Raw genomic sequence first — 23551 nt, forward strand, 5'->3', positions numbered from 1 at the left:
TTTTTCAGGTATAAGATGATCACATGGGATGAGGAATGTGTCGAACTGAAAAACAGCTCTAAACCAGGCCTCATGTTGTTATGGTCATATTCACAGTATGATATTCACAGTATGAGTCTGTTGAATTGCTGCAGCATATTCAGTTAAGGGGCAGGAATAGCTGGTGTCTACCTACACAGGCGATTTCCAGTAGGGCTACCGAATAGAGCTCAGGAACACTCTATTGAGTCTTAGATGACAGGGCACATTTCTTTCCTAGTTGCCAACAGAGCTGACCAAATTCAGCGCACCCCAGGGGTGTGACATGTTATCATTTGACCTGTACACCTAGTGCACGAAAAATAGTCTCTGGTAAAAATAAAGAAAGAAGTGTGAAATGTGTCCAATTCAGAAACTGCTTATTTGGGAGTTCTGTCCCCTGGTTGATATCAACCTCAGCAATGTCAAAGGTGGCTAAATGCTGAACATTTCTGATGAGGGTTCCCCAAGTGTGAAACATGAACTGTTCTGTTCTCTTTATCAGTCATGACATGCCGAGTGTTAGTAACATTTCTGTCTTACCCTTTGACTAACAGAGCCACCCGGTATACAGGACAATCTATTGCAGATAGAGAACAAAACTATACTTGATTTGACTTCTTCCAGCCCTCACCAACCAGCAGCACCCCCCAGCCAAGTGACAGCTTTTTGACTTCTGCATTGTTTGACAGTGATAACTGACTCATCCACACATTCAGTGATTACCGGAATTGCATCCTCTGGTCTGCAGCCCAACATCGTACAGATTGCAGTCAAAAGTACAGGCATTTCCTTTCTCTCCTTGCAGCGTTCAAATGGTGAGGTTGCTGTGCACTCACTCTGCATGAGATATCAGGGAAGCAAGTCATGGCAATGGAGGTAGCGCTATCCCAGCATTCATAGCAATGAGGAAAGTCCTCTATTAAAACTACAAGGCCTTCAGCAGCAGAAGGCTATACAACTCATTGAGCTCTCCCCACCGTTCAACACGATCCTGGTTGATCGTTAAATTAGACTCTACGTTCCCAAATACTCCTTACATTCGAGAATCCCTGACCAGCAGAAACTCACTCTGATCCGTCAAGCCCCCTCGGAATCTTGATGTTTCAATGACACCATCTCTCATTCTTCAAACCTCCAGAGATTACAGGCCTCGTACGCTCAGCCATCTCATTACGAGGCAAACTTCTCACCCCAGCACCCAACCCCATGATCAATTGCTGGACTGTCTCCATTATATCCTTCCATACAAAATGAGGACAATGCTGTTCACAATATTCCAGGCGTTTCAACCAAGGTTCTCATGACTGAATGTGAACGCAGATCCACCTCTTAGAATCTAGCCAGGCCATCGTTCTCATGTGGGAGAGCAAGATATAGCCTTCACAACCCAGTCTCCTGCCAAACATGTGGGAGATCTAGTTTACAGAATGTGAGCGGTGGCTTCTTGGAAGGATTTGTTGCCAAAGGGAGAGCTCGGTCACTCAGTAAAACCCTGGTTTAATCTCTCCCCTGCAATCAATTGTAATATTATGGGGCTGCAAGTAGTCTCGGTGTCAGTGTGTTGTACTCTCACCTCTCAGCCATGTTTTACTCTTCAGCACAGGCTGACAACAGTCCAGTACTGAGGGAGTTCCACCTTCTAAATAGAATCTTAGAAGCCCTACAGTGCAGAAACAGGCCATTTGGCCCATCGAACCTCCAAAGAGCACTCCATCCCAGACGCACTCCCATATCTGTAACCATGCATTTCCCATGACCAATCCACCTAAAGTGCACATCCCCGGACACAATGGAGCCATTTACATGGCCAATCCACCTAATCTGCACATCTTTGGACTGTGGATGGTAACTGCAGCACCCAGAGGAATCTCATGTGAATACAGGGAGAATGTGCAAACTGCACACAGTTATAAATCACACAACACCAGGTTATAGTCCATCAGGTTTATTTGGAAGTGCAAACTTCCAGGACACTGCTCCTTTGTCAGGTAGCTAGCTCGTAGTTCTAAATAAACCTGTTGGACTATAACCTGTTGTTGTGTGATTTTTAACTTTATCCACCGCAGTACAACACCGGCACCTCCACATCAAAACTGCACACAGTCACCCAAGAGTGGAATCGAACCTGGGACCCCGACGCTGTGAGGCAGCAGTGCTAACCACTGAGCCACCGTGCAGATCTAAATCATTGAATTCATTTTCATGGAGTCTGGGCATAATGGCAAACCCAGCTGTCATTGCCATCCTGAGTTGTTCTTGAACGGAATAGCTTGCTGGGCCAATGGAGAGGACAGGGCAGAATCAACCACATTGCAGAGGGTCTGGAGTCACATGTCGGCTAGACAAGGTCAGGATGGCAGACCCTTGTGTACTTGATGGGATTTTACAACAATCACTGACCATGCTATAGGACGGCGGAGGTACAATAGGCAGAATGGCCTCCTTCTGCACCCTAACACTTCTGTGATTTTGTTCCACTACTGAGACTAACTTTTAATCCAGATTTTATTCACTGAATTTAAATTTCAACAGCTTGAACTGCCTCCCCAAAGGATTAGCTTAGGCCTCTGGATTGGTTGCCCAGGAACATTGCTGTGCCAACATCTCCCCATTGAGATATTTCAATCAATGCCCCATTTACCCTCTCAGATAAACGTAAAGCATTCAGAGGACAGCAAGTGAGTTTTTCTTGGTCAATACCGATTGCTCACCCAAGGCTGACTAAAGCCGATAATCAGGCCATTTAAGATAATCATTGTTGGTGTAGCAACATTTTAAAAAATACTTCACTGGTTGTAAAGATCTTTCTTTCTTTACACCCCTCAGCTGGTGAGAAGTAAAATTTGTCCTGGTTGACATTCCTGATCTCTTCTCAATGACTGTTATGCAATCTAGACATAATATTAAGATCAGGTAATAGGGCTTTTGACCTTCACAGTCAGTGCTCACATATAAAGAACGATCGTTTGCAAGTGCAGCACCTTGTGGAAAACAAAGCTTATAAGATATATCTTGAGGTTACAAAACAACATCAAACACGACATTGTGTCTTAAGAAAGGGAGGGCAAACAAAACATTTCACATATAGAGCATGAAACATTAACTCATTTGGCTCTCTCTCTCCCACTACCTCTTCCACAAAGGTTGACTGCCTTGCTCAGCAATTTCATCTATTTCTCTTTGTGTTCCTCATCTCGGTGGTAATTGTAATGAGGCCTGAGGCCTAAAGGCCCACTGCAGCCTCCTACCAGCCAGGCTTCACACTTGAGTTATGTTGGTGCCTCTTTTTCTACTCACGAGGCTGAGAAATGCTAACCTGAACCGGATATGTCCTTTTCCTTTGTGCCTCCCAGTGTAGCAAGAACAGTGTTGTCAAAAGACTGAGGTACAGAGTGGAAATGGCTCTGGAGTACTGCTGCTATGGTTTCAGCCGTTCCTCTTCCTGTAAGAAAATGGCTGACCACCCATTGGACAACCACCTACAAGTGACATGACCGAAACTTGCACAGGCTCAAGGCACCTTTCACCTCCTGAGGAAACAGGTCAGATACAATTCAACATTCAACACGTGTCAGTTAGCGTGCGAGAAAAAATATGTCCTTACAGTTCAAAATACCTGTTACAGAACTGGTAGCAGGTCTGGCGTGGAGGGCCACATCCGGCTGAGGGGCCTGCGTGTGGACGTCCGACAGCTGCTGTGGCTTTAGGATCGACAGGGGTGATTGGCCACTCTGCGAGGTCGACGGCAGCAGCAAGGGCTGCTGGGATTGCACGGACGAGGGGGGCATGTGCGGTGGGCGGATCTTCTCCGCCATTAGCTGCTCCTTGATCTTGTTTATCAGCATCAGATTATCGAGCTGGGGAGGAGGACAAACAGACACCAAAGAAATAAGACAGTGTCATGTCATTAACTAAACTTGCTCACTGGGACCATAAACCTGTGCACAAACACTACACACAGAATATCCCAGCAGGCTGGCCTTGGGATTGATACTAGACTTATAATGGCCTATTTTCTCTACATCTGTTATAGGATGGGACAGTTATTGCTCTTGCCCATCTTTAATTGTCCTCTCAGGCAGGTTAACCATATTGCTGTCACATTAGATTAGATTAGATTCCCTACAGTGTGGAAACAGGCCATCTGGCCCAACAAGTCCACAGCGACCCTCCGAAGAATAACCCACCCAGACCCATTTCCCTCTGACTAATGCACCTAACACTACGGGCAATTTAGCATGGGCAATTCACCTGACCTGCACATCTTTGGACTGTGGGAGAAAACCAGCGCACCAGGAGGAAACCCACGCAGACACGGGGAGAATGTGCAAACTCCACACAGACCAAAGCTGGAATCGAACCTGGGTCCCTGGAGCTGTGAGGCAGCAGTGATAACCACTGAGCCACCATGCCAACCCTGTAGGTCAGGATGGGATAGGGTGAAGGACAATCTAGTGTATTCATGATTCTTATTAGTGAGGCTCGTATTTTGACTCCAAATTTATTTATCCATTGAATTTGAATTCCACAGTGTGATTTACATTTGCGCCTCTGAGGTGGGGAAAAGACAAGTGTGACCAGAAAGGTCCCTTGCTCCTCACTCTTTCAGTGACCGACAACACTTTGGCAGAATCGTGCTGGCACTTGCTGGGTACAGCGTATTGGTCAGACGGTCCATACTGTGGCCTTCCCTATCGCCTCTGAAGGTTTAGTCCATTATTGTGGATTACTGGTCCAGAAGCTTTACCATGGTCAAAGTTCAAACTTCTGCCCATCTATCTGGAAGGTTCTGGGTTGTGTTGGGATACAGGTCCTGAGGCAGGCACAATCCATTTGGTCCTTGATCAAGGGACCATGTATCTCCTGGAGATTGGGCTGGGGGGTTTGTTTGGTTATCACGCCCGATTCCCACCCTAACTCCAATCCTAAACCCACGCGCACTTTGCAGCAGAGGTTACCGGACAGCAGGTCACTTTTGTAAGGTGACCTCCACCCTCCAGAGTTCCCCTACCTCAGGCCACGGTCACTGCAACTTGTTGTAGGACCTGAACCAGAAACATCAGTAAGCTGAACCAAGATAAACCTGGGACTCAGCACCACACAACTGGTGCCTTTACCAAACAAGGCCACAGTGGGAGAGCCGCTTTGTTCATTCTGTTTGATACAGGGCAAAGAGTGTCGGGAACAGCCTGAGGTTGTGAAAGGTACTATACAAATGCAACATACTGGTTTCTTTCCTTGCTCCAAATTAACAGCACAGTTACCCTTGTGCTGTTGAGTTAGTGGCTTAGCAACCAAACTCTTTCCAAACTGGGCTTGTATAAATATTCCACAGGCTGCAGGGGATGGATGGAGCAAGAAGCTGTTTCGATGACATTAAACTAGCTAATTCTGTTCCTCTGGATGACGGGGTGGGGGGTGCATCTCTATTCCCTACATTTATAGCACCTCCCCCCCACTGCACCCCTCCACCCTCCGGCAAGGAATGGAAGCTGACCAACAGTAAGGAAGGGTGGGGAAAAGACAAGTATGACCAGATAGGCCCCTTGGCTCCTCACTCTTTCAGTGACCGACCACACTTTGGCAGAATTGTGCTGGCACTTGCTGGGTACTGCGTATTGGTCAGACGGTCCATTCTGTGGCCTTCCCTACAGCAACTTTCAAGGAATGAACCTCTGAATGCACCTACAGAAGAAGCCATTGGTAAAGAAACAACAGCAAATTATAACCCAAAAGAACAGGGAGCAAAGTGGATTGTTCTATTGGCATGAATTCGGTGCTCATTAAAAAGAGGTAGTAGCGCTGGGGAATGAGTCATTTTTCCATTGCAGGAAGCCAGTGAGAGCATTCGAGACCTGGTGGATGCAGCATAAGTGCTCCCTTTGCTCCAAACAAAGCAGCTTTGGTCCCACTCTCAAAACACTTGGCCCTTCATCACTGCCTGCACCAAATGGCCAGAAGTTGCTCTGAGAGTGACTGGTACTTTGGTACCGGTGTCTGCTGAGGTAGGCCAATGGGCGCGAGACTGCCCACTTGACAGAGAAGCATTATAGACCACATAGAGAAAACATTGATCCCATCAGCCCGGGCTAGATTTACACTCAGTTCCTACAAGTGGATAGCTATTGTCTAACCAGTGTCAGGACTGAGTTGAGGAGGAATTTCTTCCCCCAAAGTGTTGTGAATTTGTGGAATTCCCTGTGAAATAGTTGAGGCTCCCTCACTTTAAGGCAAAGAAAGATAGATTTTTGAACAGTTAATGAATTAAGGGTTATGGTGAGCAGATGGGTAAGTGGAACTGAAATCCCCGAAAAGATCAGCCATGATCTTATTGAATGGTGGAGCAGGCTCGATGGGTCAGGCGGCCTACTCCTATTTTTTATGTAACCCTGCCGAGGTTCACAGTACCACCTCTCTTCCAGCGCCCCCCCCCCCACCTCCTTCTTTATTTCTGAAATGAAAACAATGCAGAGAAAACACGGACACAAAATACCAGCAGCATTTAGTCAGGAAATGCTAGGGTGCATTCTCACATTTCTCTCCTGGCTACAAGACTACGGTGGGCACAAAGTGTCACGCTGCACACTAATATCTGATGCTGTTACACTCTTTTAACACAATATCTATTCACTTGTACCTGGCTTGACATCGTGGGGGGTGGAGGCCAGAAATACGGGTTGTTGAATCGTGGCTCAGCCATGGCAACTGTGGAAGAGAAACAAAGACCTCCAGTTACAGGAAATTTACAGTAAGCGATCCTTTACCTCTAACACTCTCTGGGAAGCTACCCTGTGCAAGACTGCAATGCTGCTCCTTGGTCTGGGATGGATCCTCAAACACCAGTCACTGGAACAGGACTAGAAAGAGCTTGCTGTCATATAAGAATCCCGTCTCACTCTCTCCTATCAGACAACTAATCCTCACCCTCAATGCTGAAATCATTTCTTATCTTTATTTTAGCAATAATTATTTGGTGATCTCTTTTTTTTTTCTCCTTGGCTCTTCCTAAGCTTTCCTGTTCATCCTACACTCCACAAACTGCATTTCAACACAATAAAATCAATTCTAAGACCATCCCATCTGTGACCTCATTTTGTCCCAGGATGTCAAAAGTCCCAAATCATAACTATATCTTAATTACACTGGGTATTAACTGGGGATTCATTTGAGCTCCTATATAAAGACAGAGACTGAAGTTGTGGCTGTTGGTTTAAAAAGGTGCACGTTCGCAATATACAAACAATTCTTTAGAAGTGTGTACAGATTGGGTCCGGTTCTATCCTTTACCAATTGACTTTCAGGACTCAATCACTGCTTTTGTCCAACTAAGCAACAGCATCAGCTAGTTACATCATTACCTCATGCAGCTCATCTCTCTATTAGAATGCTCCGGATGAAAGTGGTCCAAATATTTGAAATTCCCTTAGAGCCACTGGACTTTGCCATCTGTTGTTCTGCCTTAAATAAGTCTTCAAAAAAAGACTTGCCTCATTGACAGAGCCTTCATTCCCTCTTTGGTGACCAGTTGCTTCACCTTTTTAAAGAATCTGACATACATATGTTGTTATGTCGGTGTGGACTTGTCGGGCTGAAGGGCCAGTTTCCACACTGTGGGGATTCTATGATATCAAAAGTTTACCTTTATATCAATGTAAGCTGCTGTCTTGTATTGTATTGCCTTTTACCAGGATTTCCCAATTCAAACACGACTTCGAAACCCCTGACAAACTAAGCAAGTCGAGTACACAGATACTAGCCTGTGCTCCCTTGGGAATATGAAGGTTGACGTATTCGACATGTGTTTGATGTGGTAGATCTGGAGAAATTACTTCCTCTCATCGGGAATTCAAAAGCAAGAGGCAGAATCTTAAAACTGTAGCAAAATCAATGAGCACCACCAGGGGGAAGCACAGAGTCACACAAAGGGTAGCAGCACCTGGAACATTTTCAATCAGAAGGCTTTGGATGCTGGGACAATTGGATCTTTAAAGGCTACAAGCGATGGATTTTTAATGAGTAATATCATCATGGAATGGAATCGTGGAATGGTCAACGGCACAGAAGCAGACTATTTGGCCCATCCTGCCTGTGCCAGCTCTCTGTACGAGCAATTCGCCTCTTGCCACTCCTCATTTATCTGCACTTTTCCCATCTCCGCCCATGGCAGTAAGAAGCAATTCACCTCCTTCACAGTTTACTCTGTCATCAAATACGACCTTGGCTGATCTGGCTGTGGCCTTCACTCCACATTCCATTCTATAACCTCTGGCTCCCCTGGCACTCAAAAATTTGCCTAACTCAGCCTTGAACATATTCATGATTTGGAGATGCCGGTGTGGGACTGGGCTGCACAAATTTAACAATCACACAACACCAGGTTATAGCCCAACAGGTTTAATTGGAAACACTAGCTTTCCAGCACTGCTCCTTCATCAGGGCTCAATCCTAACACACAGAATTTATAGCAAAAGTTTACAGTGTGATGTAACTGAAATTATACATTGAAAAATACCTTGATTGTTTGTTAAGTCTCTCATCTGTTAGAATGACCATGATAGTTTCACTTCTTTCATATGTAAATGGCAAAACTTTTAAAGAAAGTTACATTCTCAGGTTAACTGTAACGACTGGTGTCAGCCAGATTTGTTGAAGGTGTTAGCCCCCTGCGTTCTGTTGTCTGTGCCATAATGTTTAGACTGATTCTTATCTAAAAAAAATGAGTTAACAGAGTCTTCCATGGATTCATGCAGTTTTTGAGCAAAGAACAATGTAACTCTGCAAGTACAAATTCACCCCACAAACGTATATGCGTACATGTGCATGTGGGTTTTTTGTATGTGTGTGTGTGTGTGTGTGTGTGTCGGGAGTGGGGGGAGGGGTTGTGAGTGTCTGTGAGAGAGAGTGTATATGTGTGTGTTTGAGTGTAAAGGGGTCCAAGTCTGACGGAGGGTGCATTTGTGAGTGTGGAGTGTGTGTTTCTTCTGTAGGAGTGTGTGTGTGTGTATGTGTATGTGTCTGGGGGTAGAGGGTTGTGAGAGTCTGTGAGAGAGAATGTATGTGCGTGTGAGAGAGAGTGTAAAGGGATCTAAGTTAGTGAGAGGGTGCACGTGTGAGAGTGTATGCGTGTGTGTGTAGGAGTGTGTGTGTGTCTGACGTGGGAGGTTGTTAGTGTTTGTGAGAAAGAGTGTATATGTGTGTGAGTATAAAGGGTCTAAGTCCACGAGAGGGTGCATATGGGAGTGTGAGTGTCTGTGTGCGTGTCAGTGTACAGGAGTGCCTATATGTGTGTGTGTGTGTGTGTGTGTCTGGGGTGGGGGAGTTGTGAGTGTCTGTGAAAGAGCTTGTATTTATGTGTGTGTGTGTGTGTGTGTGTGTGTGTGTGTGTGTGTGTGTGTGTGTGTGCATGTGCGCGCGCGCAAAGGGGTTTAAGTCTGTGAGAGGATATGCGTGAGTTTGGGAGTGTGTGTGTCTGTAGGAGTGTGTGTGAGTGTCTGTGTGCATATCTGTGTATAGGAGTGTCTATGTGTGCATAGGAGTGCCTCTGTGTGTATGCATGTGTGTGTGTAAGGAGTGTCTGTGTAGTGCATGTATAGTGCAATGGTGGTCATCTGTAGTGTGACATGAACCCAAAGTCCTGGTTGAGGCCCTCCCTATGGGCACCGAACTTAGCTATCAGCCTCTGCTCGGCCACTTTTTGCTGCTACCCGTCCTGAAGTCCGCCTTGGAGGATGGTCACCCAAAGGTCCGAAGTCGAATGTCCTGAACTACACACAAAAACACTCTGTCTCACAGACACTCACAAACCCCCACCCCAGACACACACGCGCGCGCGCACACACACACAAACCCACATGCACATATACACATATCTGTTCGTGGGATGAATTTGTACTTGCAGATTTTGAGCAAAGTACAATGTAACTCTGCATGAATCCATGGAAGACTCTGTTAACGCATTTTTTTAGATTAGAATCAGTCTAAACATTATGGCACAGACAACAGAACACCTTCAACAAATCTGGCTGACACCAATCGTTACAGTTAACCTGAGAATGTAACTTTTAAAGAAAGTTTTTCCATTTACATATGAAAGAAGTGAAGCTATCACGGTCATTCTAACAGATGAGAGACTTAACAAACAATCAAGATATTTTTCAATGTATAATTTCAATTACATCACACTGTAAACTTTTGCTATAAATTCTGTGTCTTACAATTGTGTACTCCACAACCACCTGATGAAGGAGCAGTGCTCTGAAAGCTAGCGCTTCCAATTAAACCTGTTGAACTATAACCTGGTGTTGTGTGCTTTTTAACTTTGAATATATTCAGTGAGGCAGCTTCAACTGCTCAGAAAGGAACAGGAATTCCAGATACTAATAGCCTTCTGAGAAAGAAAAAAAATTCCTCCTCATCTCTGCCTTGAATAGAAAAGCAGAAAATGCTAGAAATACCCTCCAGGTCTGGCAGTGTCTGTGCAGTGAACAATAAACTTTACGTTTCAAGACTGACAGCTTTGGTTTTGGCTTGTTGCCTGTTAAAATAGCCAAGAAGGGGATGGGTACCCAGCAAGGTAATCAAAAATGCAAACAAAAACTATTAAACACTTAATGACCACACTATTGACATTCCCCTTCAGATAACAATCCAATTCTTTTAAGAAAGTCACAACTGAATCTGCTTCCTATCAAATACTCCATTTTGGATCTCAGCCATTCGTTGCATCAAGTAGATATGGGGCATGTGCAGCAAAATGACATTGAGGTACAGGTCAGCATTGGCTTAATTGAACAACACAGCAGCTTAGAGGGGCTGAATGGCCTCCTCCTATTCCTAAATGTACTTATGATTGTGAGGTCAACCAGACATAAGGTTTCTCAATCAGGCAATACATAACCAAAGACAGCTTCAGCTCATCACAATCTAGTCTTCAGGGTGCTACAGGTTAATGGTGTGAGTGGGTCTGAAATCCTATAAAAACCGTCTCCCACTCCCACAGCTCACAAATATTCTTGTCGCTCCTTCAACGTCATGTGGGCATTTCAGTCACCAATGGCCCTCGACACTCAAAAGGCCATCAGACAATTACTTAAATGGCAACAATGTGCAGGGCTAAAGAAGAAAAAGCTGGAGATTGGCACTAAGTCAAAATGCTCAGAAAGCCGGTGTGGCTACAAAAGGACCAAAAGGTCCCATTTTAAACAGTAACTGTTCTGCGATGTTCTGACAGTCTTTTCCACACAGTCAGAATCAGGAGGCTATTTGACTCAATGTAATCCTCTTATCCCCTCGGTGCTGGTCCCCACCTTAAATCAGTAATTACTGGACAACACAAGGCAGCATGGTGGCTCAGTGGTCAGCACTACTGCTTCACAGCATCAGGGACCCAGGTTCGATTCCACCCTCAGGCAACTGGGTTGAGTTTGCACATTGTCCCCATGTCTGTGCAGGTTTCCTCTGGGCGCTCCAATTTCCTCAGTCCAAAGGTGTGCAGATTAGGTGGATTGGCCGTGCTAAAATTGCCCATAGTGTCCAGGGCTGCGCAGGCTAGGTGGATTAGCTATGGAAATTTCAGGGTTATAGGGTTGGCCTGGGTATGATGCTCTTTGGAGGGCTGGTGTGGGCTGAATGGCCTGCTCCCACACTGCAGGGATTCTATCAACGGTCAGGATTGAGATGCCAGTCCAACTCAGGACAAAGTGCAGCCAACTAAACATGGCAATGGTCTCCTAACAGGAAATTTGACTTAAATCAGTGACAACAGCATCAAGCACGAGAAACCCTCTGAGCTTCCTGATCTTCAGGACTCAGTGGTACAAATCACAGTCTACTTTACACATTGGGGAAAGCAATTTCCCAGTTTTATACAATAGAACACACCTTGTGCACAGCTCCTGTTTTGCCACTTACATACCATTTTCAGTTACAAAGAGCAACATTTACATATCTCTGCACAAAATTGAAAACAGACTTCAAGACTGTACACTAATACCAGGAACAGCAGCAGGATTGGTGCCAGTGTCCTGCAGTAACCTAATCCACCAGCCTGTGTCACTGTTGAGAACAGAAAGGTTTGTTAAAACAGTGCTTGCTCTGACATTCATGAAGCGGTATAATGGGAATTATAGAATTATCACACCACAGAAATAGGCCAATTTCTTTTGGTATATTTGTTCATGGGATAGGAGTGTTGCTGGCTAAGCCAGCATTTATTATCCATCCCTAATTGCCCAGAGGGCAGTTCAGAGTCAACCACATTGCTTTGGGTCTGGAGTCACATATAGGCCAGATTGGGTAAGGGCAACAGATTTCCTTTCTCAAAGAGCATCAATGATCCAGGTGGTGTTTGACAACAATTGGCAGAGGTTACATGATCTTTATTTTTATTCCACATTTTTAACAAATTCAAATTTCACCATCCTTCACAGCGGTATGCCCCTGGAACATTAACCGGGGGTTTTGGATTACAAGCCCAAAGATATTACAACTACACCACTACCTCCCCATGCGACCTGATGGCCCATTGACTGAAAGTTCAGTAGCAATGCTAAATCTAATTGTTGCCACCCTTCTGGGCACAACGTTGGGGACAAGTGGCAGCCTCAATAGACAAACAGAAGTCAAGCGACCAGAATCATGTTCTGTACTATTCGATTCCCCTTGGTGTTACTCAACATTCTGAGTGAAGACTAATGGAGGTATTCAGTTGTTCATCTCACCTGACCTTTTAAGGCCAATGTTTCAAAGTTCATTTTAGGGAAAATGCAACATAAACCAATTTAGATAACGGATTTTAAACTATAAATGTTAAACACTGGCAGCATGTCAATTTCTAACTCTTGGTCAGGAGAACCCATTGTGACACAGATTCCCTATTTTCCAAAATAGCTTGACCCTAACAATGGGAAATCTAATATCCAGACAGCAACAGATTTGTGCTTCCTTTTAAATATTTATGCACAGGGTGTGGGCATCACCAGCTAACAATTGACAATTGAACAGTAAAGGGATTAAGGGTTATGGTGAGCAGGAGTTCATAAAAAGATCAGCCATGATCTTATTGAATGACAGAGCAGGCTCGACAGACCAGAGCAGGCCTACTCCTGCTCCTATGTCTTATATAACTTACAATGTTTATGTGGTTGATAGGAGACTCATTTTAATTCTGGATTTTTATTCAAATTTCACCATCTGCCATGGTGGGAATTCAAACCAATTTATTGCCCATCCCTAACGGCCCTTCAGAAGATGTCGATGAGCTGCCTTCTTGAACAGCTGTAGTCCTTGTGCCAGGGCACCCACAGTGAAGAAACAGCAACAGGTTCCAAGTCAAGACAGTCTGTGGCTTGGGAATGGAACTTGTAGGTGATGGTCTTCCATACATCTGCTGCTCATGGATTTGGAAGGTGCTCAAGCCTGGGTAACTTGGTAACAGTGCATGTTGTGGATACTGTCACTGTATATCAGTGCTGAAGGGAATTTAATATTAAAATTGGTGGGTGGGGTGCCAGTCAAGCAGACTGCTTGGTTCTGGATGGTGTCAAGCTCCTCGAGTGTTGTTGGAACTGCACCCATCCAGGCACCTGTGAAATATTCCATCACACGCCTCACCTATGCCTTGTAGATGATAGAAAGGCAGTGTGGAGAGTCAGGAGGTGAGTTACTTGCCACAGAATTCTTAACCTTTGACTTACTCTTGCAGCCACAGTATTTCTATGACTGGCCCAGTCCAGTGTCTGATCAATGAAAGCCTCCAGTTGGTTGGTAATGGGTTTCAGCACTGCTAATACCATTGAATGTGAAAGAGTAATGATTAGATTTTCACTGGTTGGAGATGGTCATTAATTGCAATTTCTGTGGTGCATGTGTTACTTGCTGCTTACCAGAATCCTTGTGTGCAGCATGACAGATGATGCAATTTTAATTCCAGATATTTTTTGAATTCCAAGTCTATTGATGACCACGAAGCAATTTTCAGGAAAAACCCATCTGGTTCACGAAGGCCTGTTAGGGAAGGTAATCTGCCATCCCTACCTAGTTTGGCCTACATGTGACTCCAGACCCAGAGCAATGTGGTTGACACTTAACAGTGATTAGGGATGAACAATAAATGCTGGCCCAGCTGGTGATGTCCACATCCCTGGGAGTGAATAATTATTAAAAAGGTAGGATGCTTCCCCTTGTGATGACTCCAGACCCAAGAGCTACATTCTCAGGTAGACCTTGGATGAGGAGAAATTTCTTCACTCAGAAGGTGATGAATCTTTAAAATGTTCTACCCCAAAATGGGCTGTGGAAGCTCCATCAACTATGTTCAAGATGGAAATCAACATATTTCTGGATACGACTGCTATCAAGGGAAACAGGGAGAGCATGGGAAAATGGCCTTGAGGCTGATGATCAATCATGATCTAACTGAATGGTGGAGCATGCTCAACAGGCTGAAAGGCCTACTCCTGTTCCTGTATTTCTATATACCTATGCTCCTAGTCCTGCACATTTTTCCTGCACATTAACATAAACTTCTTCAGTATCTGAAGAGGCACTGAACATTGTTCACTTCCCCATTTTTGGCCTTATGATTGAGGGACCAATATCCCGGGTAGTTCTTGCAATGATGCCCTGGGAACCAAACAATTGACATCCAACAACAACAACCATCTTCTTTTGCATCTGCATATTAACCCCAGCAGTACAGCATTTTCCCCACTGACCCAATCAGTCCAACACTCATTGATTTCAAGCTCGTTACTCTCATCTTAGCTCCGGAGTTTAGTTTTTATGTTTGTGTTTGATGCAAGGCTGTAATGCGGTCAGGAACTGAGTGCCTTGGTGGAACCCAAACTGAGCATCAATGAGCAGGTTATGGTTAAGCTAGTGCTGTTGATAGCACTGTCAATTATACCATAACAACTTGTCTCGTGGTACAGAAAGTTCTGGAGTACAAGCCTTCAGTATTATTGCCATAATGTCGACATGGTCTACAGCTTTTGCAGAATCCAGTACTTTCTGCCATTTCTTGATGTTGTTGGGAAAGCCTATATTTATGAATTATCAGAATTAAACATGGATGTGTTTAGACATTACTGGGTTACAAAACATTTATCATCTGATTGCTGTTACATTTCCAGATCCAAACAAAGGAGATTATGATCTTATTGCTGTTTGCAAAAACAAGTGACTTTGGACAGCAGTGTACTACAAAGGTTTTAGATAGATACGAATAATTGTTGAGCAAACAGACCTGGAAAACCCTCATGGTTCTATGCTAGACATAGCAACAGCCTCTGAAGTCGATGGCTGGCTTTTTTTTTTCTGTTCACACCTGGAAGCTGTGGGTTGGAGAAATTTGCAAGGACAATCAGTACTGCCTTCTCTCAATCAGGAAGAGAAAGCACTTTGATCCGAAAGCAGCACTTTCTATACCTTACTCAGCAAAGTGTTTTTGATTAAAAAAAAGATAAAGTTTCCAATAGCAGGACTTCGAACTGTTTCTCAGCTGAATTTGAAATCTTTTGATCATTTGCCATTATTCTGAGACTATCAGGTATCAGGTCTCATCTATTGGAATTCAAAGGAATTTTGAGAAATCAACTCACTTTTGTTATCTGAATTTTGCCTACTTATCTTATTTCTCCCCCAACCATAATTGGCTCTGCAAAGCTATGTATATTTGTTCTGCTTATATGAATGCGTATGTTTGGGATTATGTGATATGGTTTAATTCACACAGTGGTTTCGGGGATACCCAGTTTGTCATGTGATTGAAGATTCAGTTTGCCTGTAATAAATGTGTTGTTTTTGAACTATTCAAAAGCCTGGTGAAAATATCTTGCTCTAATTAACAGTACCAAAGAGAAACAAATTTACCTTTTTTTGGTGATTGAAGAGCTGTCTATCCCACACCAACTTTTCTCAATTTTTTGCCTTGCCCCCAGGTTTTGACTTCCTGATTCTCTTCTAACACCCTGTTCACATTCCCATGATTCAGCTGGACCATGGGCGGCATCACCAACAAGCTCAATCCTACCTTCACCCCACGTCCACACATGCTCACATCCAGAATCTTCCATGAGACGTCAATCAGAGGAAGCCCTGACTGAACTTTTCCTGTCTCAACATACGGGATCTACACAAGTGCCAATTGTGACCAGAACCATTCCATCAGCACCAGTTCCCCTCAAGTTAAAAAAATTCCCTTGGAATAATCATTACGCCTTTGCAAAACGCAATCATCTAACCAACCACCAAACCTTCATCGTCATATAGATCACCAGTAAACCTCTTATCCTATAGATTAATATAATTGTCAAAAGAACTCAACTGCTTCAGTGATGTGCTATAGAAAAGGACAAGAGAATAAGTACATTGATGGAGACAGACTCATAGAGCTATATATCCCACAACAATTTTTTCCTAATATTCCTCCTCATCTACAAACTGATTCTCCTCTCGTAGCTTTACTTGGTTTGGCCTTTACAGGATTCAGTCCCATGTCAGTATGGGCGGCACGGTGGCACAGTGGTTAGCACTGCTGCCTCACAGCGCCAGAGACCCGGGTTCAATTCCCGCCTCAGGCGACTCTCTGTGTGGAGTTTGCACATTCTCCCCGTGTCTGCGTGGGTTTCCTCCGGGTGCTCCAGTTTCCTCCCACACTCCAAAGATGTGCAGGTCAGGTGAATTGGCCATGCTAAATTGCCCGTAGTGTTAGGTAAGGTGTAGATGTAGGGGTATGGGTGGGTTGCGCTTCGGCGGGTCGGTGTGGACTTGTTGGGCCGAAGGGCCTGTTTCCACACTGTAAGTAATCTAAAAAAAAAAAAAAATTTTGTGTGGCCTAGTATCCACTCGGTTGTATTAAGAAAAGACCAAGGCAAAACGGATGGACCATCTGGCTGCAATCTTGGCATTGATTCAGGTTACAAGCTCCCTCCCTAGCAGCACAGAGAGAGTATGTACACCACACAGTTGACAGCAACTCAGGGAAGGGTCCACTGTCCTCCGAAGCAGTGACATGCTCTGAATGAAAAGGGACGATTAAAAGTTAGCTCTGATGTGTTCCTGCCCAGAATCTGTCTCGTTCTAGTCATCAGCCAAATTCTCCAAATCTAGCAAACAATTGGTCAGGAGATTCAAAGCCACAGAAAGCCATATGGAAAGGGCAATGATGTCGGGTTGTGGAAAGACCACATCAGACAAATCAGCAACCACTCCTCTCTGCAGGATTTGATTTTTAGATTTAGAACTTTATTGTGTACTCAAGTATAGGAGTACAGTGAAAAGTGTATAATGTTGCCACACACTGAGCCATCTCAGGTACAAAGATGCTGAGGTGCAAAAACCTTCAGTACAAAATAGTAAAAGAAACAAGGTTAAAAAAATAAAGCATTACCTTCATAGAACAAAGAGAAAAATAAAGAAATAAGGTAATACTTAACATTATAGTCATTCTTAATTTAAACTAGGAAAATAAAGAAATAAAGTTAAAAGTTCAACAGCCTTTGATGAGTCCCCTCTGCACCTACAATGTAGACCATTTAACACAAATTTAACACCAGCTAGAGCTGCTTGAGCCCCTGTGAGTGCTGCAGTTAAACTACCCTGATCAGTCTAACAATGCCCAGGACAATAGAGAAGAGAAACTAGGCTGTGGTCTCCCTCCTGATCACTATTCATGGCTTTCTGCTGCTGGTGTGCAATATCCAGGATCTGGTTCAGCCGTTGACGAGGCTGCTGACACTATCCAAGTTCTGTAAATAAAAACACTTTTAATATTGGAATGTGGACCTGAAAATGGGAAAGGCATACAGGTCGTTCTGATAAAATGGGCTTTTCGTCAATGTGAATTAGCTATATCGCGATTGATGAATTTTGGATGTTGTTTAGATAACATGAACCTTCTACTGTACAGGTATAGTGATCTTCTACAGCATGACTTTCTATGGTGCAAGGTTGCACAGGAACATAACTGTCCCATTACAGCAGAATAAACTGTATTGCTTTAAACCAATAAACTGAAAGGAGATATTTGCAGTTTTAAAAACAAGTTACTGGATCGCATTGTGAATTGTACTTACAATTTTGCCTTTTTATAGCAGTGGGGGTATGCTAGTCACCCCAGTATTGTGCACATGCATTCTGGGCAATTCTGCTCAGAGATAATCATTTGATTGTATTTTTCAAATTGGGACCAGCTGCGTGCGTTCAGGAGATCTCAGCATAGTAACAATTTCTTGATTGTTCTGCAGCCACTTGCTCAGGAACCATCGCAGGAGAAGCTTCTAGCCTGTAAAGAGGAAATACCTCCATCTCTCTCTCCTCACATGTGCAGAAGCAACAGAAAATTCCCTTGTTGAAAGGAAAAGGAGGGAAATCAGCTTCAGAGGAACCGAAAGAGCAAACCCTTCACCAGTGAATGAATGAAACACTGAAAATTGGTCTATACACACCTTTTGTCATTAGCAAAAGAATCAAAGATTTGGGAGAAAGCTGAAACAAAACATCTCATCTACATCTATAATTCAGACTCGTGCCAGATCTGTGCTGCTCTGACATATCAATTCCTTCCTCACCCATAATACTTGTACCTTGTCTTGTCTCTTTGTACATGTATAGGGGTTATAAAAAGGGTAGAGTTTTCAAGTTCCAGCATTATAAGTTAGCAATTCATTGTTGTGGTTCTGTTCGCCGAGCTGGGAATTTGTCTGGCAAACGCTTCGTCCCCTGTCTAGGTGACATCCTCAGTGCTTGGGAGCCTCCTGTGAAGCGCTTCTGTGCTGTTTCCTCCGGCATTTATAGTGGCCTGTCTCTGCCGCTTCCAGTTGTCAGTTCCAGCTGTCCGCTGTAGTGGCCGATATATTGGGTCCAGGTCGATGTGTCTGTTGATAGAGTCTGTGGATGAGTGCCAATATACCAGCCACTACAGCGGATAGCTCGAACTGACAACCGGAAGCGACAGAGACAGGCCACTATAAATGCCAGAGGAAACAGCACAGAAGCGCTTCACAGGAGGCTCCCAAGCACTGAGGATGTCACCTAGACAGGGGACGAAACGTTTGTAAGACAAATTCCCAGCTCGGCGAACAGAACCACAACAACGAGCACCCGAGCTACAAATCTTCTCCCAAACTTCGTTAGCAATTCATCTTTCATTTTTGCCATTGCTTTAAAGCAATGTGACTATTTTCTTGTTAATAGAAAAACAGTCTGTGGTGCATTTTTTAACCTGAATTAAGTAAAAATAAGGCATTTTGGTATTTTGATCAAATTGTCACATTTGTGTCAACTCTGGGAATATGGGATTTGATTTCCAGCACACCAGCCCAGTGAGACATAGCAATTCACATTAAATAGAGCTAATTAATTAGTTCTGAGCTCCTCAATTCAATCTTAGTCTGCAACTCACAACCAGATATCTACTTTCTATTTATAAACCATTTAAATCTTCACTGTTCTGTCATAGTTACCATCTTTTCCAATGAGATGCTAAACAGAGACCGTCAGCTGTCTCAGCTAGGGGAGGGGGATGAAGGCCTATTTTGATGAGAAAAAAACAGTTTTGCATTTATGAATCTCACTGTTCAAAATCTCAAGATCTTCCAAGATGCTCTGGCCCAGTAAAGCTTGAACTTTTTAAAAGTACTGTTGTAACCTGGGAAATGTGACAACCAATTTGTATATAGCAAGCTCCGACAGACAGTGATAGTCAGGTAAAGATTTGAGGAGTTAATAGTGGACAGGACATCACAGTGCCCTTGCTCATCTTCCAACCACTGCTTATTGCTTATTGAGAGTTGGATGTCCTTGACACCAGTTGCTGAGAGTAAGCATGTAGGAAAGAAGGCTTATTGAATGTTGGCCTTCATAGCAAGAGAAGTCAAGTACAGGAACAAGCATGTCTTACTACAATTATACAGGTAATTGGTGAGGCCACACATGGAACATTGTGTGCAGTTTTGATCTCCTTATCTGAGGAAAGATGTTCTTGCTGTAGAGGGAGTGCAGTGAAGGTTACTGAACTGATTCCTGTATGGCAGGACTGTTGTACAGTAAAGGGAGAGATTGAGTCAGATGGAGTTCAGAAGAATGGAGGTGGGGTACTGGGGAATAATCTCATAGAAAGCTATAAAATTCTAGCAGCACCAGACAGGTTAGATACAGGAAGAATGTTCCCAATAGTGGGGGAGTTCAGAACCAGTGGTCATAGTTTAAGGATAAGGAGTAAACCTTTTAGGACTAAGATGAGGAGAAATTTCTCGACCATGAGCCTGTGGAATTCACTGCCACAGAAAGTAATCAAGACCAAAACATTATCTATTTTAAAGAAGAAGTTAGATATAGCTCTCACGGCTAAAGGAATTAAGGGTCGTGGGGGAGGGCAGGATTAGGATTAGGATTGATAATCAGCCATAATAGGTGAATGGACAAGCAGGCTTGAGGGGTCGAATGGCCTACTCACTCCTATCTTTTATGTACCTCTGTTTCATCTGTTTCACAATGCCTCTGACAGTGCAGCGTGCTCTCAGTACAGCACTGGAGGATCAAGTCAGGATTTTGTGCTTGGGAAGAGACTTCACCCTGCAACCTTCTGACTCACAGGCAGATCGTTGGCAGCGAACAGGGAGCTCTCCCTGATGTTGGGCCAATATTTATAAATCAAACAACTGAATAAAACAGACAGTCCAGTCAGGGACTTTACTATCTGTCTGACTTTGCCGTGCTCAAATTGGCTGTTGTGTTTCTTGTATCACAGTTGTCACTGCATTTTAAAAACACACAGAGCTTAACTGATGATAAATCACACTGAGATGTGCTGATCCTATGAAAGACTGACATTACATAAAGGCAAGCGCTTACTGTCTGTTCTTCTTCATTTCCAATTCCTCTAACAATCTTGCTCCATGCACAGCCACTAGACAATGCTTAAGACCTTTACAGGTTAGTTAATGAACCTGGACGGGACAAACATAAGGATCATTGGCCCTTCTCAGCAGAGTGACTTATGGGTGAAACAGAGAAACACGATTACTATTAACCTGTAGGGTCAATGAGAATTGTCACTTATACTGCTCATATTTGTACCCAAATGACATCAGCTCACACCGTGTGATATGACGCACTGGGACAGCACAGGGATTAAAGGCTAGCGAGGTAATTAAAAGGACCCTGGCTGCTTGTGTCACAATGACGTTTTTTGTTGATTTAAACCTCGAGCAGATTTTTTGGCTGCAGAACAAGCAAAACAGAGTTTATAAGTAATGGCTCAGCAGGAAGGGAAGTGAAACTAAAGGTTATAATGAACAGTTTTTGAGAGAGGTTTCCCTGTTGTCAAAGGGCCCAGTCTGACTATGCTGCTACTCAAGTGCTCCATGTAGAGAAACTCCCATTTACACAACTTTTCGTGTCCATAGTTTGCATAAAAGATTCTAAGTACTTGTTATCCCGTAAACCCATGACAACATACTGTGACGATACTATGTCTTTAAGAGGTATATTTTGTCCTTTTTTTAAAAAATGAAGAAAAAGGTTGAGGCAGAGAGTGACATGGTGGCTCAGTGGTTAGCACTGCTGCCTCACAGTGCCAGGGTCCTAGGTTCAAATCCACCCTTGGGTCACTGCCTGGACTTTGCACATTCTCCCCATGTTGGCATGCGTTTCCTCCAGGTGCTTTGAGTTCCTCCCACAGTCCAGTGATGTGCAGGTTAGGTGAATTGGCCATACTAAATTGCCCATAGTGTCCAGTAATGTGCCGGCTAGGTGGATTAGCCAGGGGAAGTGCAAGGTTACAGGGATGGGTGGGGTGTGATAAGTGTGAGTGCAATGTTCTTCAGAGAGTCGGTGTGCATTTTTGGGCTGACTGGCCTGTTTCTAAACGATAGGGATTCTATGAATAAAGTAAACAGTTTACGAGGCCCTTAGGTTTTTTTTAAGTGGACAATAGGAGCAGCCTGAATGGGTGGGGCCAAGCTCCCTGAGAATCTGGATTTTTAGGTCAAATTTTAACAGTAGCTGTTGGTGTTGTGAAAGCTGCTACATCTCTTTCCCTCTCTTAAAAGCTAGGGTCCTCTTCCTGCTGCTAGAATTGCACATGAAACAATCTTTTTTTTAAACTGAATTTGCCTTTGCCAAAGGTGTGTTAGCGGGACATTATTATATTGGAGTAGTTACTGTTTAGTAGTTAAATGAATCTATTATTCTATTAAGTTTAGATTAGATTCCCTACAGTGGGGAAACAGGCCCTTCAGCCCTACAAGTCCACACCAACCCTCCGAAGAGTAACCCACCCAGACCAATTCCCCTCTGACTAATGCACCTAACACTACGGGACATTTCAGAATGGCCAATTCACCTGACCTGCACATCTTTGGACTGTGGGAGGAAACCGGAGCACCCGGAGGAAATCCACACAGACACGGGGAGAATATACAATCTCCATACAGTCACCCGAGGCTGGAATCAAACCTGGAACCCTGGTGCTGTGAGGCAGCAGTGCTAACCACTGAGCCACCGTGCCACCCAGAATATCTGGTTCTTCGCCACCTTGTTGGTCCCCTGACTCTGTAGCTGGTTTCCTTGCCTGTTTTCTGTGGGTCCCTGATCCTATTCTAGTCTTTTCTAGATTTCCTTTCCATGGGTTACTGACTCTGTACTAACTCTAGCTCACTCTACTCTCTGTGCCTCTCACTAGAGTTTGCCCGGGGGTACAGGAGCTGAAAGGGGATAGAGTCCAGTTGTTGCTAGATCCCACCTGATTGCACCCACACCCTGGATTATCCTAGCTCTGAACTCTGGCTATTTGTCCTCCACACATTACAATGTCTTGGTTTATGGCCTAGTATCTGGTAAGAGCATGTGAATGGAGTTTTCTAACATGGATATGCTGTTGTGCTGCAGCTGCCAAAAGGTCCAGGAAAGTTTACCATTCTTAACATCTACCGCAAGAGTGCTGGAAGGATTTATAGGTTAATATTACTTTGGGAATATTATGAATGCACCTTCCATGTCAAGATGTTACCCACTACAGCACAAGATCACTTTGCTGTCCAATTGTTAAAGGCATAGAAACTTAGAATCAGAGAATCAAGATTCTATGAGTTTTCCAATCGAGTGAAGTTGTTGCACTATAAAGTGTGGTTTTTGTCAACCCTAATAGTTTGACCAATCAAATTACATCTAGAATGCAACACCTGGCACTTGCCTTTCAAATATGAAAAAGTTGGGGTCTAGGTTATCTCCTTGACATGTTTTGAGGGGGTTTGGTCTAGTCCAATACAATACAGAGCTTGCAGTAAGCCTCAGACCTCTGTGACAATAATAAACAGCAACAGTTACTCAGTGCCAAAATGCATTCTCCAAACATCAAGAATCGCCCAGAATAGAAAAAGTGTCAAGATTTTAAGAAAATAATGATCAAGGTTCTGATCTGAATCATCTTGCTGGACTAGACAGAAACATGGTCCTTGTGGCAAGTGGCTACCAAAGGCTACCAAGTTGCAAAATGTGATGCTGGAGAAGGATTGGGTGGGAGAGAACA

At 43.9% G+C, this 23551-nt stretch overlaps 1 protein-coding gene across 3 annotated transcripts in view; it reads right to left on the bottom strand.

The window, feature by feature from the left end:
- LOC140487134 (zinc finger protein 362-like) overlaps window positions 1-23551 on the bottom strand; it is an 85325-nt gene that overhangs the window by 25212 nt on the left and 36562 nt on the right. For 2 of the 3 annotated variants that reach the window (XM_072586679.1, XM_072586678.1), the window contains exons 2-3: window positions 6659-6726; window positions 3626-3878 (exon numbers count right to left, since the gene is read on the bottom strand). In XM_072586679.1, coding sequence (XP_072442780.1) covers window positions 3626-3878; window positions 6659-6721 — 316 coding nt within the window. In that variant the 5' untranslated portion in view covers window positions 6722-6726. The remainder of the gene's footprint in view (window positions 1-3625; window positions 3879-6658; window positions 6727-23551) is intronic. The other variant, XM_072586680.1, reaches the window with a different exon arrangement.

Source organism: Chiloscyllium punctatum, chromosome 16 (assembly GCF_047496795.1).
Source record: "Chiloscyllium punctatum isolate Juve2018m chromosome 16, sChiPun1.3, whole genome shotgun sequence".
Classification (NCBI taxonomy): Eukaryota; Metazoa; Chordata; class Chondrichthyes; order Orectolobiformes; family Hemiscylliidae; genus Chiloscyllium; species Chiloscyllium punctatum.